At 37.2% G+C, this 15,565-nt stretch overlaps 1 protein-coding gene across 1 annotated transcript; it reads left to right on the forward strand.

Annotated features, from left to right (window-relative positions):
• Positions 1–4,115: 4,115 nt before the first annotated feature.
• On the forward strand, positions 4,116–9,636 carry LOC121317237 (CB1 cannabinoid receptor-interacting protein 1-like). The gene is made up of 3 exons (XM_041252946.1): positions 4,116–4,366; positions 4,997–5,141; positions 8,868–9,636. The coding sequence occupies exons 1-3, from the start codon at positions 4,188–4,190 to the stop codon at positions 9,030–9,032; spliced, it is 489 nt and encodes a 162-aa protein (XP_041108880.1). The 5' UTR covers positions 4,116–4,187; the 3' UTR covers positions 9,033–9,636.
• Positions 9,637–15,565: the final 5,929 nt, after the last annotated feature.

Here is a 15,565-nt window from a genome sequence, read left to right on the forward strand (position 1 = left end):
TAACATGCAGGAATACATATAACATGGTATTTTTTATATTTATAGGCATAATATACTTTTAAAAAACTGTGGGGGACAAATATTTGCTGTGCAACCTCTCCCTAAAGGCATTGACTAAATTCTGCATTAGCCTACGGATGGATCATCTAATCGGACATCAGTGACCCCTACTGGTCAGACATCAGATGATGCCAGCCTTGGCATACTTGGCCTCGAGGATTCATGTCTCCTGCTGATCTTCAGCTCCAGATCAGTAAGTGTGTTACATCAGTGAGGCAACGTTTGAATTGAGCATTTAAAATTAGAGTTAAATAATTAGACATACTAATTTTAGTGGAATATTATATGCAGAGGAACTAATGACAATTCTAACCTCACAATAAAGATGTTTATTTACACCAGTTTGTAACAGGTATAACAAGTTATTTCGCTGAGCTTTCGCTGATCCTGTGTATGGTATATTTCTAGTTTTGTTTTTAAGCTGCTCTCGCTCTGTTCTTTCCTCTGAACACCCACCCGGAGTGCAGAGACCTGCAAGCTTTTATTTACTATGGCCAAGTGGTTAACTATCAATTATCTCATTATACCTCGGCCACAATCTTTTTTTTTTAATTAGTAACTGGCAGAGGACGGGCTGTCACCCTTGCCTCTGCCAGAACACATTTTACCAAAACAAAAATGCATGGCTTTTGCTCTCATATATTAATACAATAAATAACTCATAATACTACAAAACAAATATACTTTATAGGAGCAGGGCTTTGCCCTTCCCCCTTCTCCTGTACTGGGCTCCTAGCCCTGTTACATGTGGTAATACTAAAACCATTTTAGCAAAAGTTCTTTGAAGACGGTGAGAAAGACTTCTGGGCCAAACAAAACAAAAATGTGAGGTGAGTACTTTTTCAAATACCAGTGTATCACATTGTGGTAGTGAGGCAGTGTGAAAGCCCTGCCGAGACATATGTTGGTGTGGGGAATAATGGATTGACAGGGAGGGGGTTAAATTGCTCCCTGTCAAAACACATGGGAATATGGCTGGAGCAAGTGATAAAATATTAATTAGGCTCCAGCCATGGGTGTATAAATAGGGTGATCATGAGTGTTAGTTAGATGTGAAGCTGAAGGTCTAGGTCTAGGTCTAGGTCTGTGTGCTGTATTTCTGTCTGTTTCCGTGTTTATTAACATTTCGTGAGTTTTTGTATATCCTTCTGTTTTGGCCCTTGTGCCGTTTGTTTTGTTAATGTGTTTTGTTTTGTTTGTGTCTGTTCTGTGTATTTGTTGTAAATAAACATGCACGTTACCGCTGAAGATGCAGCTTCTGTGTTCTGAGTCTTCCTTCCTGGTGGAAAGAGTTTGCCAGTGATCATGTCCTGTCACACACATGCATTCACACATGGAAAGGAGAAGGAAAGGTTCTTAGGATAAGAAAGGGTTTAAACAAACAATATATTACAAACTTCCAACCTCAATATGCACTTCGACACTGTGACAAAGTGATTAATAGTGTGCAGGTGCAGATGATCAAAGAACAGACAGACAATTATAATCCAGGTGAAAAAGGTTTGTTTATTTTTATTCCTTAAGTCCTAGTGCCTGACGGCGAAAACAAACAGTAAATAATAATGATGGTAAGTAATACAGCAGCGTGTATTACTTACATTTATAATCCCTGGTTGGTCCCGAAATAATAGTCCCGTTATTGTATCCCCACATTAAACACAAAACACATACACAAGTCCGTTTAGTGCATGAATTAGTGATTGTAGTGCAATACAGTTTACAGTGAAACAAGTGAAGTGCTGTCCCGGGTTTATGCTGGCCTCTGGCGACAACTCCAGAACGTGTTAGCCATCTAGTGATTACAAACAACAATAGACAGAACAAAACAAACACCCACAATTATTCCCCACACAAATACAGGTCCTTCCAGGTCACTTATTAATAACCACAAACGAAGGAACAGATAACATTGCTTCGACCCCTATTTATACTGTCACTTATGACTCCTTGGTAAACGATTGCAGTTGCTCCTCCAATCCACGGCTGCCATATCATTTCCCTCCCGGGTCAATAAGTTAGTGTACCGAAGCTCAATTTCTTTTTTACATGACCCTCGGAACAAAGTGTCGAGAGGGAGATTTACCACCAAGAATCACTGTCTTTCTGTCACAAAAGTTTTTTTTTTTCAGTTATCTAGAATATTTTGTTTTTGCAGTGCAATTCATATTTAAACTATATTTACAGTTTTTCTGTTTCCTTCTTTTTTTTTTTTAAAACAGCAAACCTGTCCAAAACGCATGTGCATGCACCAATGAGAAAGATCTATTACTTTGTGTAGTCAGTGAACTAAACTAAAAAAGAAACAAGCATACGCAATACAATACACATAAATATGCTATATAATGGACTTTAAAATTAATTGTGTATTCTTTATATTTAATATAGTCACCTCTATTACCAGAAAGCAAACAGAGAAAATGTAAAGACATCATATCCATCTTTTGGACTGTTACACCCATTAACTAAAATTACATTTTAAAAAGGATATTTGGTGATTGAATTGATCACATATTCCACTGCTAACAGCCCTCCCCCACTACGAACAATTCTTTATAGAATGACTTTCGCTTCCTTTGTGCACAGCTGGGAAATCTAATACGCAAACATAAAAGAACAGCACTGATCAATCCGCCAACCTCCTGAACAAGGCAGAGATCATTTAAAATGTTTGCACAGGTTTCAGCAGAGCCTGGACGTGGCATTTTCTCTGGCAGACATTTATTAGACTGCATTTAACCACCTTTCTAATGTGTGTTATGTCTAGCAGATTATCTACAACTGTATCTATCGAGTTTGTACCAAATTCTTTATGCAAAAGAATAATTTTATTACAAAAGTGCTGATGAAGCTCCCTCTCTCCTCTGCAGTCCAATATTTCCCACTCCTGTATATTTGTCTATTATAGAAAGTATAATAATATACAATGTTTTCCTCTATGGGTAAATCACAGGCAAATACCCCCTCTCCATGGTGAATGGTTAAATGATTGTCCATTGTTTCATGCTGTCATATTTTCTTCTTCTTATACTTATTATATAAACAGAATACTCTATGAACGTTCATGTAGTGCTGCTTTTTTTCACTCATGTTGATGTTTATAAACAACAGCCCTGTTCGTTGTTTATCCTTTCCCAAATAACACAAGGATGACTGGGTGGCTCCTTCCCTTCTTCCATTATAGTACCCTTTCATGCTAAGGTGATGCTGTTTTGCTTTGATCTATATGCAGCTGTCAACTGCCTTTCAACTGATGATTTTGTTTACTGCTTTTGTTGTTTGTCATCTTCAATACTGATTTATTCCTTCTATTGCTGACACAATATTCAGCATGGAATAGTGAAAGTATGACATGATAAATGCTGAGCAATACATGAGAGACTTGATTATGAAATGCACAAATAAAAATGTTTAAATGTAAAAACAGGAGGAAGAGTCCATGTATAGAGGAATAATACAGATGGCCTTAATAGATACCATATATAAGCAAGTCTTAGATTTCCCTGAGAAATCTTGTGATATACAAGCTGGGCTCCATCCCAAAACCTTTATGGGTTAATAGCATGTACTGTATGCTCAATATGACAGACGTTAATGAAGGCTGTCACAATTGTTATGCATATTTTTTCATACATTGCAGTAAACTGTGATATAATGTAATTTATAAGAAAAAATGTATAATAACTAGTTACTGTAAATCATACAAATACAGGCTAATTACAGAAGCGTTGATTTCAATTTCAGAAGATCATTATGAGCCAGGTAAAGCGCAAGGTATAGTAAGAAACTGACTGGGGCAATTTCCTTCAGAACACATTGCTCTCTGCTCCAAAGCTTAATGTGTTTTATGACAGCGAACATTGACTGGTTTTGTTGTCGTCAGCTGTTTACTATGGATTATGTCTGCAATTGATGAAGGATTATGTGCCGATCTGGTTGAAATGTCTACGTTTTTGTACCATTGGGGCACGTCACAATAATGTCTATTATTAGAATCTCTCTCTCTCTCTCTCTCTCTCTCTCTCTCTCTCTCTCTCTCTCTCTCTCTCTCTCTCTCTGCCCTTAAGCTCACAGTCTCTCAAGCAAGGAAGCTAGATCAAACACCTACACTAGGCCTACCTTAAATTACAATGGGTGACATTCCGCAATTAATAAAAATCGGAGTTTCTCTGAAAATACAACCTAACAACGGCCCAGTATTTTTTAAAGTAGACGGGCAGAGATTCGGTCAGAATAGGACAATAAAATTACTAACGGGATCTAAGTACAACATCGAAGTGGTTGTGAAGCCCGGAGCAATTACAGCACTGTAAGTACAAATAAATATATATATATATATATATATATATATATATATATATATATATATATATATATATATATATATATATATGCTCGATATTGCGAAAAGTCAAATATATTTCTACATAATATCTATAATATCTAGTTTAAATCGTATTCCATTTTTTTTTTTTTTTTGTGATACTTGGTGACCTATATTTGTTTGCTTTATGTATACATTTATTATAAAAAAAGTGTTTCTGAATAAAATGATTTTTTTGTAGAACAGCCTCTATAAACCATGCCTTTTTACCGAATATTTACTTCAAATAAAAGACACTGCTGATGGTTTCTCTGGGAAAGGCAGAAAATGACAGCAGGTGCAGCCAGATTGCGGGTGATCATTGCTTGCAATGCCAGATTCGTCTACAGATGATGTCAATCCTCCACCATTCATTCCAGAGAGGCAGTGTTTTATGTACAATATTATCATCTGAAATTAACTACTACTAATAATTTAACTGTTATGAAAAATGTAACCACTTTAAACCATTGTATAGGAATATCATTATTATTCGTTTTAGTTTAACGTGTTTACAGCCAGTGCGATTTTGTACTGCATAATAATATTAACACAATTGTATGTGCTCTCTCCCAGAACAATGGGTATAGGTGGAGTGAACTTCCCCTTGGAGCAGACATCTAAAGACCCTCAAGTTGTCACTTACACTGGAATCTATGACACCGAAGGAGTGCCCCATACCAAAAGTGGGGAGAGACAGCCTGTGCAAATGAATATACAGGTAATGGAATGTCATGGAACTGCAGGGTGTGGATTTAGTTACCATAACATTAAATATCTGTAATTTTAGACAGTATAAAGCTTATTAGCTCTAAACAAAGAAAAAGAAAAATGCTTGCTTCATTGTAAATCGGACATGGGTTATACAGTGTATATAAGATAGTTGTAGCCCCCTTTAACAGTCTGTAACATTGAATAATATCAGTCTGTACCTGAAGGGATGGAACTGTTTCAGGTTATGTTTCTTTTTTTTATTATTTGGTTCCTTTCAATGTAATGCTTGAGCAGGGTAAATCTTGAAAACCTGATAGTAAATCAAAATCATTTTAAATGAATGGGTGTTAATAAGAAGAATACATGATTTTTTTTTTTTTTTTTTTTTTTTTTTTTGCATTTATGGTTCATAGGATTTGTTTAATTTATTATGGAAATGGAATCACTGGCATTTAATACAAGCTGCATGTCCCTGTCTCAAGTCAGACTCAGACAGGATGGGTAAAGACCTGACTATGAGTTGATAGTAGGCTAACGGTTGGCAATAGCTCTGTAACAACATGATACAAAGATGATGAGAGCAGGACTCTTTGTGTCAAATCAGTGCCACTCTGGCCTCCCATGCTGACCATACACTTCATTGGTTATAGTTTTCTGCTCAAACCCTGACAAGATTTATACTAGCTTATTGACTCTAAGACATCTATAAATCTTATAAATGTAATTTAAAATTATATTCATGTAATCTTTGGATATCGTTGCGAAAAAACAGAATAGCTCTTAATTTTTCTCAGAGCAAAGAAAGAGTTTGTTCTCCATGAAGATGCTAAATTAATTCTACTGTCAGCAAAGGAATTTGGTAGCAATTGTGAAATAAATCAATAAAACCCTGGGCCCAATGCAGAGCTGCAGTGAAAGCAAAGAAGTTACTGGGTTGCAGTGAAAGAGTATGCAGGCTAGGGCTGTATTCACAAAGATTTAACTCATATTTATTTATAGGATTACATAAAGATGAATATACAAGGTTGGTATAAAGTCCGTTCTGGTGTAATTCTGGTACTGATACATAACAAGCTATGTAAAATACAGTGACGTACTATAAACAATATCACATGGTTAACTAACTAGAACTAGACTGTCAGAACTATTTACACCAAACTATCATTGGCACTTTTTTTTTTTCAGGGAGAATAAGGGCACCAAACAAAGTTATCAGACTAGCAATAAAGCACTCATAGGGACTTGAAAGTAGTTTTTCCTTATTCATTTTAGAATCATACTTGTTTTTTGTTTTTTGGGGGTTTTTTCAGAACAAAGTTGTGATAATGACAGTAAGGAGTAAATAGCTTTGTGAGTCCCTCCCTATGTGTGTAAACATCAGTGAGTGGCACAATGCTGAATGAATAGTTTAGATCTCAAACACGGACTGTAACACATAGGGCTTCAGCACTGACGCTTTTTATTAGATAATTCTGTTCCCCATGGCTTTTTCTGTGCCAGTATCAAACACTACGTCAGGCCTCATGCCACAGTGTAACCATTAACCTGCCCCTAGTGAATGTAAGGCTGCATTCACACTGGGTCCGTTTCAAATGGACGCAGTCTGGTTCATTTCGTTTGAAACAATATATCAGTGTGCTTGATGTTCATGCTTATCTGCAAAGGGATTGAGTTTGTCTGGATGTGAACTCAAATTCTTTTTTTTGGTTCTTTTCCATTTTTTTTCAGGACCTAGTCTGTTTGTGGTCACAATGCAATTTTCAAGTGCCGTCGGTTTGTTTATATGGTGTGTGAACTGGATGTTTACAATATCTACAAGGCGTAGTGAAAGATGGTAGCTATTGATGTATTGCTCTGGTTTTTAATGTAGCTAAGAGTCTTACATATTGCTGTGGAAGAAAGCACTGGGGGAGCACTTTGCTATTTTAATACATGTATTGAATGCCTACAGTAGGAGAATAATGCAGTTTACACATTTCTCCTACTTTCTGCATTAAACAAAGTAATTTAAGAAAAGACTGAATATATTTTACTATTTTTGTGAGTTTTGTCCAGTTCGGCTTGGATTTTGGTTTCTGACCAAACTTCTGTCAGAGCTTCAGTTTCTCCCACTGTCCAGATTTCCACAGTGAAAAACTGGGACTGACGCCATAGCAACTCTGAAGCCTTTAAAATAACAGTATATAATAACACAATAATAGTTACAACATTAAACATCCAGTGAATTTATTGCAGATCATAACAACTCCTTATTTTCTTTATATTGTCATCTAGTCAACACCTGTTAAATGTACAAAAAGCCAAATTAAAAAAATAGATCAGCTATTAACATTTACACACATGGTATATACATAATCAGAATGATTAAACAAATAATCCATATCATTATTTTATTTTATTTTTGAATGTCGTTGACACAGCCTAATACATTACTCTGCTATTAACTTGTAGAGCATGCTGATTCAGTCAGGGAACTCATGTGATAAATACAGTATGTATTATAGATTATACACGATAACACATTTATGCATATTATATATTCTTGGATAACACATTTAACATATAATACATCTTTGTGCCGCCTTGGGGAAGCCCAGCTCATAAATTTTTCTGCTGATAAGTGGAGAGGCTGACTGTAGGAAGCCGTGGGCAGGGGGCAGGGTCACTGCTCTCCCCCTTAGACAAGCCAAAAAAACAGGTGGACGCTGGAGAGGAGGAGGCAAGCTAACTCGCAGCGGGGAGGTAATGGGATCAGGTAAGATTTTAATCCCTTCCCTGACAATCACTGGACAAGTAATTACATTGTTAGCGATAAGGTACTGCTATTTTGATTGACAATTGTCTGGTTGTTGACACTTAAAAGCTTGATTTGATTGACTGATTGAAAGCGAGTTCCCTGCCATGAACCACTGCTTTGCTTCATTGCAGTTTTGTATTTAATACAAAATACACAATAAATTCAGTAGCAAAACCGGGACGATTAACAATTTTACTGTTCACAACTGGGACAACAAATTAACGCTGAAACTGACAATCCCAATTTTCAAGGGATGTCTGGCATGTAACCCTAATGTAGTTCCCAAAGACATTAATTGTCTTTTTCTGTACTTGTTTCCTCAGAATGTGAACTAAACTATGCACAAAATGTTTACTTCTGCATCAGATTGCCTCATAGTTTGTTTACTATGTGCAAAAAGTCCAGAGTCCAGCAGTTGTTCACATGGACGTTTAGCAAGTGAATCAGACACGGTTCACACTTCGCACCAAACGTACCGAAGAGCACCAAGTGTGGACCAAACCCTCTAAACTGAGCCAGTGTGAACACACCCTAAGACTTAACATATTTTTGATGATTGTATTACCAGCCTCTTAGATCAAATGTGATTCAATATTTCTTACGTTTAATAGGGAGGCAGGTTAATGGTTAAACTCTGTGCTACCTGTTGTAGTGATTCATTTATAAATCGTTCTGAAAACTCTGCTGAGGCCGTAGGGATGCTTTAGGCTTCTGCATTTTAAAAAGATACCAGGATGTGAAGACTGAAAAAAAAACAAGAATATATCAGTTAAAATATCCCTAACAAGCAGGTTTTTAAGACTGTTGATGGAGTTACTTGAAACACCCTACCCTGCACCTGGTCCCTTCAAGAAGACATGAGTTGTTCCTCTTGTGTGGTAGAAAAGAAAACCCTTGTCATTTTGTTACAAAATAATTGTTTATTTCTTTTCACAGTTCAATGAGGTTGGCACTTTTGAGACCGTTTGGCAAGTCAAGTACTACAACTACCACAAGAGGGATCACTGTCAGTGGGGGAACAGCTTCAGCAGCATTGAGTACGAATGTAAACCCAACGAGACACGCAGTCTCATGTGGATCAACAAGGAGATGTTTCATTGAGGTTCAACAGCAACAGTAAAAGTTGGACAATATCTGAGGACTCTTGAATATCAACCAGTAGGCATGCATATCAAACAACATCTTAGTAGAATAGTCACTCGTTGTAGTATTTCAAAGTGTCCCCAATGTGGTCATGTGGATCTGAGGTATGTTTGTCGAAAATAAAGTGTGGATACCGTGTTTGACATAATAGTGATTCCAATTCCACTAACTTGTGTTGGTAAACTTTGTGCACAATTACTGTAATTTGATCCATCTACCTCTGGTTGGGACAAGCAGAATCAAATCTAATAAAAAAAAAAAATGTTTACAACATTTGCATAGATAATATCAGCCAACTTTGTACCTATTTATTTTATTATTTGTAATTATTGCCATATCTTATTTGTCTGTGTTTTCTTTTCAGTTACTTATGGAAATTAAGCATCATATGGTAAATATGCTTGATATTGTTTTGTAAAAAGAATATAGTATTATGTGTTATTTTGTAACGTTTAACTGTTTTGAATAATAGATGAATGACATGAAATACGAAATGTGCTGAAATCCTTCAGATAATGATATGCAATAAACTCAATAAAACAGCCTTCATAGTAAATGTTGTGTTGCGCTGAAATAAGTAACCCATATACACTGTATGGTACATTATTATAGTTTCCTGTGTGATCGCTATATTATATACCCAATTAAAGCTTTGCTACGTGGGGAGTCCAGGGTGAGTCATACAAACATGGTTGGAATCATGTTTGCGCCAAGTTGCTGAAGGTAGTTGGGGGCCCCACAGAGAGTACAGTATTTGCTTTCCTATGGATTAAAGAGGGAAATCAGCTCGGGGTGGTTAACTTTTTCATGCTTCAACACCCACTACCGGCATTATTGTTTAATTTTGTTTAGTTTATTCTTTGACTCCAGGGTTCAGTAGCTTGCCAATGTTTGTTGCTTTGATTCAGCAGGTAAAATAAGGGGATTGACTTGACAGCATGCACAGAGGTCTGTTGGTCCTTCTGATTGGTAAGTGAGTTGTAGCGAGGCAAGAGGCAACCCTCAAGTTGGCCACTTCAAACTGGTAAGAGAAAAAGGGGTACATTTGATAAAGAACTGGTTAAAGAATTGGGCTCCCGAGTGGCGCATCCAGTAAAACCGCTCCACGTGGAGTGCAGGATGTGCCCTATACTCTGGGGATCGCAGGTTTGAGTCCAGGCTATGTCTCAGCCGACCGTGACCAGGAGCTTCTAGGGGGTGGTGCACAATTGGCCGAGCGCTGCCCAGGTAGGGAGAGCTTAGTTTGGCAGGGGAATCTACAGCTCATCGTGCATCAATGACCCCTATGGCCGATAGGGCGCCTGTGGTTCTTCAATGGAGCCACCTGATCTGTGTTGTCCTCCGGCACTATAGGTCTAGTGGCCTTGCTGTGGATCCAGAGTGCAAGAAATGACAGATTGGCAAAAAAAGATCCCTTTCTATCACTATCCTACACTTTCACTTTCTCTCTCTCACTCAGGCTTCCACTCTAAGCCACTCCCAGGCTTCGGTCGCACACACTCCCTCACAGGCCCTCTTCCTGTGTGTAATTAACCCAACTCTGTGCATTCATCCATTCAACACTCAACCACAACTGTATTTATATAAAGATAATGGTTCGAAAGGAATTGAAGTGGAGAAAATATTTAATTTATCTGATAAAATATTAACAGCCTCACAGAAAGCATTACTAGGGAAGATACTGAAGTTTGTTCCAGCAAAAAGATACAAAAATAAGGATAAGTTAATAATTGAGTTAAAGGATTGGGAAAGATGAATGAGGCTAGCAGAATACTTTTATGAGGAAACATGTAAACATAAATGTTAGATAGATAACCTTAATTTAACTAAAAATGAAGAAGAAGCTCTAAAAGAACTAATAGAGGATGATGACATCATTATACGACCAGCAGATAAAGGTTCTGGGGTGGTAGTAATGAACAAAGTTGATTTTATGAAAGCAGTAGGGACTGAATTGCAAAATTTAACTACATATGAAGAAGTACAAACTAATAACATTAATATCATAATAAAAGAAGTGAGAATTTAAGCAGATAGATTGTGTAAAAATTGATTTATATCAAAATAATAAAATAAAAAAAATGACATGTTCCCTGATAATTCAAGACCAACCAGGTTTGGTTAGAGGTAACCCAAAAATGCACAAAGATAAACACCCGATGCGAATGATTGAATGAGTTTTCAGCCACATGTTGAAAGTGTACCTACTATGCTAAAGATATAACATTTTCTGAATAGGATTTACAGATTAAAAAAATAAAGTTCCAGAGAATACTATTTCGTTTTGCATGGCTCTAAAACCCCTGTACCCCAGTGTTCCTAGGAATGAAACTTTAGACTTGTATTTCTAGTGCCTTTACTGTATGCTGTTTATAAATTTAAATAAATGTTTCAAACAGAATGATGGCACAGCAATAGGCTCAAAGTTAGGCATGCATTTTGCAAGCACATATATGGCTAAATGGAAGAATATGTTGTTGGATAAAGTATACAAGAAACCTTTAGAATACATAAGATATGTGGATGACATTTTCGGAATATGGGCACATGGAGAGGAATCTCGTTTCTAGTTTCATGAATTAGCAAAAAATATCCATCCTAATATTTCTGGACAATATAAGAAACGCTACAGTCACAGACGCAAGGGTGCGCTTCACGTAAACAGTTCTGTGAGTGTCCTTTCGCGGGATAGGATGAAGAGTACTAGCATCGCCCTGCAGGTCCAGTGTGCCTAACAAGGTAACATTAACAGAACATAAACAACCAATCACACACACACACACACACACACACACACACACACACACACACACACACACACACCACGCTGTCCAGTGACCACGCCTCCCTACTCACGCCTCAGTTTCAGCTCTCAGCAGCCAGTCTCGCATCCAGCAACGCAACACAGACGCTCTCCTTTAAAATATCTTGTTATTAACCCAGGCCTTGCATATCACAGGAGAGTAGAAGTGAGTAAAGTTTGTATCCCTTATATGAGAAGTGGGTAACTCTATATTGCCCAAATAATATATTACAGAATTAATGATTACAATATAATTGTAAATAGGCTGTAAACTATAATTGTACCTCCTTGTGTGTAAACATTAGAGAATGGATAGATATTTGGATAGTACACGTCCTGAAAAGCACATTATTTTGAACTGTAATTCTATTTGCCTACAACCGGGAGGCGCATTCTCGTCCCCCTGCCATACACTTTAAATTATTGCAGCTTGCTCCAAAGCAATGCATTTCGGTTACAGGTACTAACATAAAATTATGAATTAATCGTGCAAAACTAAACATCTAGTTTATATCAGTGTTGAAATTTAATTGAATTCAGACTGCACAATGATTTCATCCTGCATGTCCGTCTGTGTTGATTCGTCGCAGCACATTCCTTTGTAGGGTTGGCGAAGCCTGGGAACTGCCAGCTGTCATCTTGCCTACTCCATCCTCCTCTTTCAGTGAATATTTACCTACTTTATAGAAAAAAAGGTACACTGTTCTACCAGCAGGTGGTACTAAAACGAAGATTGAATGACTGGAGCCAGTATGTCTTTTTTGACTTGTACTGAATAAAATAATATGGGGAAAATGTAAATTAATTTTAAAGTTGCAGGGTGCCATATTGTTTCAAAAAGCTAATTCAAATGCCATGAGACCCAAACATACCCTGCCCTTTAGCGAAGATTGAATGACTGGAGCCAGTATGTCTTTTTTGACTTGTACTGAATAAAATAATATGGGGAAAATGTAAATTAATTTTAAAGTTGCAGGGTGCCATATTGTTTCAAAAAGCTAATTCAAATGCCATGAGACCCAAACATACCCTGCCCTTTAGCCTCTTTCAAACATAGCTCAGCCCCCAGCTCAACCACTGACTCATTGTGTGACCTTAAGCAAGTCACTTAATCTCCTTGTGCTCCGTCTTTCGGGTGAGATGTTGTAAGTGACTTTGCAGTTGATGCATAGTTCACACACCCTAGTCTCGTATCTTGTAAAGCGCTTTGGCCCACTATGAAAGGCGCTATATAAAAAATGTATGTTATTGAATATTGTGTTGTCTGCAATTATGCGGTTCTGGATTTCTCGTAGTCTAATGGTATTGTTTGCCACCACCATGTTCACAATAGCGGTCTCCTGTTCTGGTGTGAACAGCCGGTGTCTTCCACCATGGCCTGGCCGTCTCTCAGTTCTGCAGAAGATCCACAAATATGATATGGTTGGTTACAGTAAGCTAAAATAATCTATTTTCTTTCAATATGAAATGACATTACTGTAACATTGACCAACAATCACTGAGTAACATAGACCTACTGATATGTCGGACTGCAGTATACTACAGAATACATACATAAAGAGCATAGTGTAGATGGTAGGTAACTTACCGGTTCTCATTTCTGAATGTACGGATGATAGATGCAACCGTGTAGCGGCTCAGGTTGGGCTGAACTCTCTGCCCAGCCTCCCTCATGTGGCCCTGATCTCATCTGAGACAACTGTCCTTCCTCATTCTCGTTCTCCTCTTCCTCCTCTTACTCTCACTCCTTGACCTCTAGCTCTTGCTTCACCACTGACTTCCATTTTCCTCCAAAACAGGAGAGTTCATCTGTGGCATTTTCTAGTGCTAAAGCTCTGATTTCTAAGTGAACAATTCAGCAACTAGTGTTTAAAATTAAGAAACTTTAATTTTGAATGTTGTGCCTAATGTAGAGAACTGTGTGTAGTGTTTTGCAAAAAGTGTGATATAGAATTGGAAACTGAGTGTAAAGCAGGAATTGTGCTTGCAATTTTGCAGACTTGGTTTAGGGATTTGGTACATTCAGGTTTCGGTGATTGCGTTTCAAGTTCCAATTTTAGTGTGTAAACAATTGGGAAAAACTGTAAGAGAAAGTTCTTATTTTTTCTGATTTCAGATTTATTATATTATGGTTTCATTAGCTCATATAAAGTAGCAACAATCTAGCTAGAAGGAAGTACTAGTGAAGGATATTGATTAATCTTGCTGTAATCCAAATGTGTAAGAAGATGTTTATCAAAATATGTAAAACATTCTGCTTGTTTATGAAAAAGAATTCAGAGAATTTCCTGCTGCCAATTGTGCCTGTTGAGCTAATTGCTGCTACTAATGAGATGCAATGAGCCTTTTTTTTCATTACAGAAAAGCTTGCAAAGGTGTTAGAGATTAATAATTAAATGTGTCTTTCTCTTACCTTTAGTCTCACATTGATGATGCAAAAAGCCCTAATGGGGGAACTAACTAGAAGCTTGTTTTAATGGTCTTTAGAAGAGAAAATATCGCTATGATCCATGCTGAGGGCAAACATTTTAAATAAGTATCTAGGATGTAATACAAAATGGAAACAAAACAAGAATTGCAAACCAAATAACACAAATGATACGTAGTTGAGAGAATTATAGTATTTATTCAACATTTAACAGAGGGTTTAGCAAGACCATACTTCAAGTACTTTTGCAAGGCACTGTATATATATATATATATATATGTGTGTGTGTGTATGTATATATATGTAGAAATAAAGAGGGAGCACAGCACTTACATTTTACCATAAGTGCCTACAGAACTGATATTTTGCAGCTACTTTAAAAAAAGAACTTTTGTATCACATATGCATGTAGAAATAAAGAGGGAGCACAGCACTTACATTTTACCATAAGTGCCTACAGAACTGATATTTTGCAGCTACTTTAAAAAAAGAACCTGTAAATAACCTGTTGGGACAAATTGAAATACAAGCAAATTGAGTCAGAGAATGTCAGAAACATTCAAGAATAAAAACAAATAACACCAAACAGATGATAAGAAAAAGTACCTGGCCCTAAAACAAGATTATGCAGGCTAACATAACACTAGTGGATTTGCTTTGAACAATGTCTGATTTTATGCAGTTACTCTAGTGCAAAATTCCAGCAATAACCAACACTGCCATGCTATTTTCCAATCTGATTGTAGTTGCTAATGCTGAAGAGCTAACTTTACCTGGCTATGAAAATAAAAGTCCATTTAATGTATTTTTACTACACGCAACAACATGAACTGCTTAAAATGAAACTAACATACAACAAATAAAAATGCCACATTTAATAAGCCTCGTCTCTGTTTTCGTATACTATCTTTAAAATAAATCAGTAAGAAGATACCACCGCCAAAACAAAAAAAAAACATCGGGTTACTTAGTCTTGTTTAAAACAACAACAATAATAATAATAATATATTAATAATTTAATATACTAATAATAAAATAATTACCAGCTACACAGCAGCGAGTCGCTCCCGTCGTATGCAAATAAATTTTCCGTAGGCACTGCTGTGGGTTCCCGGATGTACATGACATAACGGGAGGTGAGGGGGAGGAGGGGAGGGGAGGGTTGGGATGGAGGGGAGGGTAAGGGGAGGGGAGGGGGAGGAGGAGGAGGGACGCCGGGTCGGACTGAGCCCACCGTCACTTACGTCCACTAGTAGCCGG

The sequence above is a fragment of the Polyodon spathula genome, chromosome 6, assembly GCF_017654505.1.
Source record: "Polyodon spathula isolate WHYD16114869_AA chromosome 6, ASM1765450v1, whole genome shotgun sequence".
NCBI lineage: Eukaryota > Metazoa > Chordata > Actinopteri > Acipenseriformes > Polyodontidae > Polyodon > Polyodon spathula.

Excerpts from the sequence above, each read along its gene's own strand:
- LOC121317237 (XM_041252946.1), top strand. The coding sequence starts at position 4,188 with ATGGGTGACATTCCGCAATTAATAAAAATCGGAGTTTCTCTGAAAATA. Across the intron at positions 4,367-4,996 it reads CCCGGAGCAATTACAGCACT|AACAATGGGTATAGGTGGAG; the intron begins GTAAGTACAAAT and ends GCTCTCTCCCAG. Across the intron at positions 5,142-8,867 it reads CTGTGCAAATGAATATACAG|TTCAATGAGGTTGGCACTTT; the intron begins GTAATGGAATGT and ends TTCTTTTCACAG.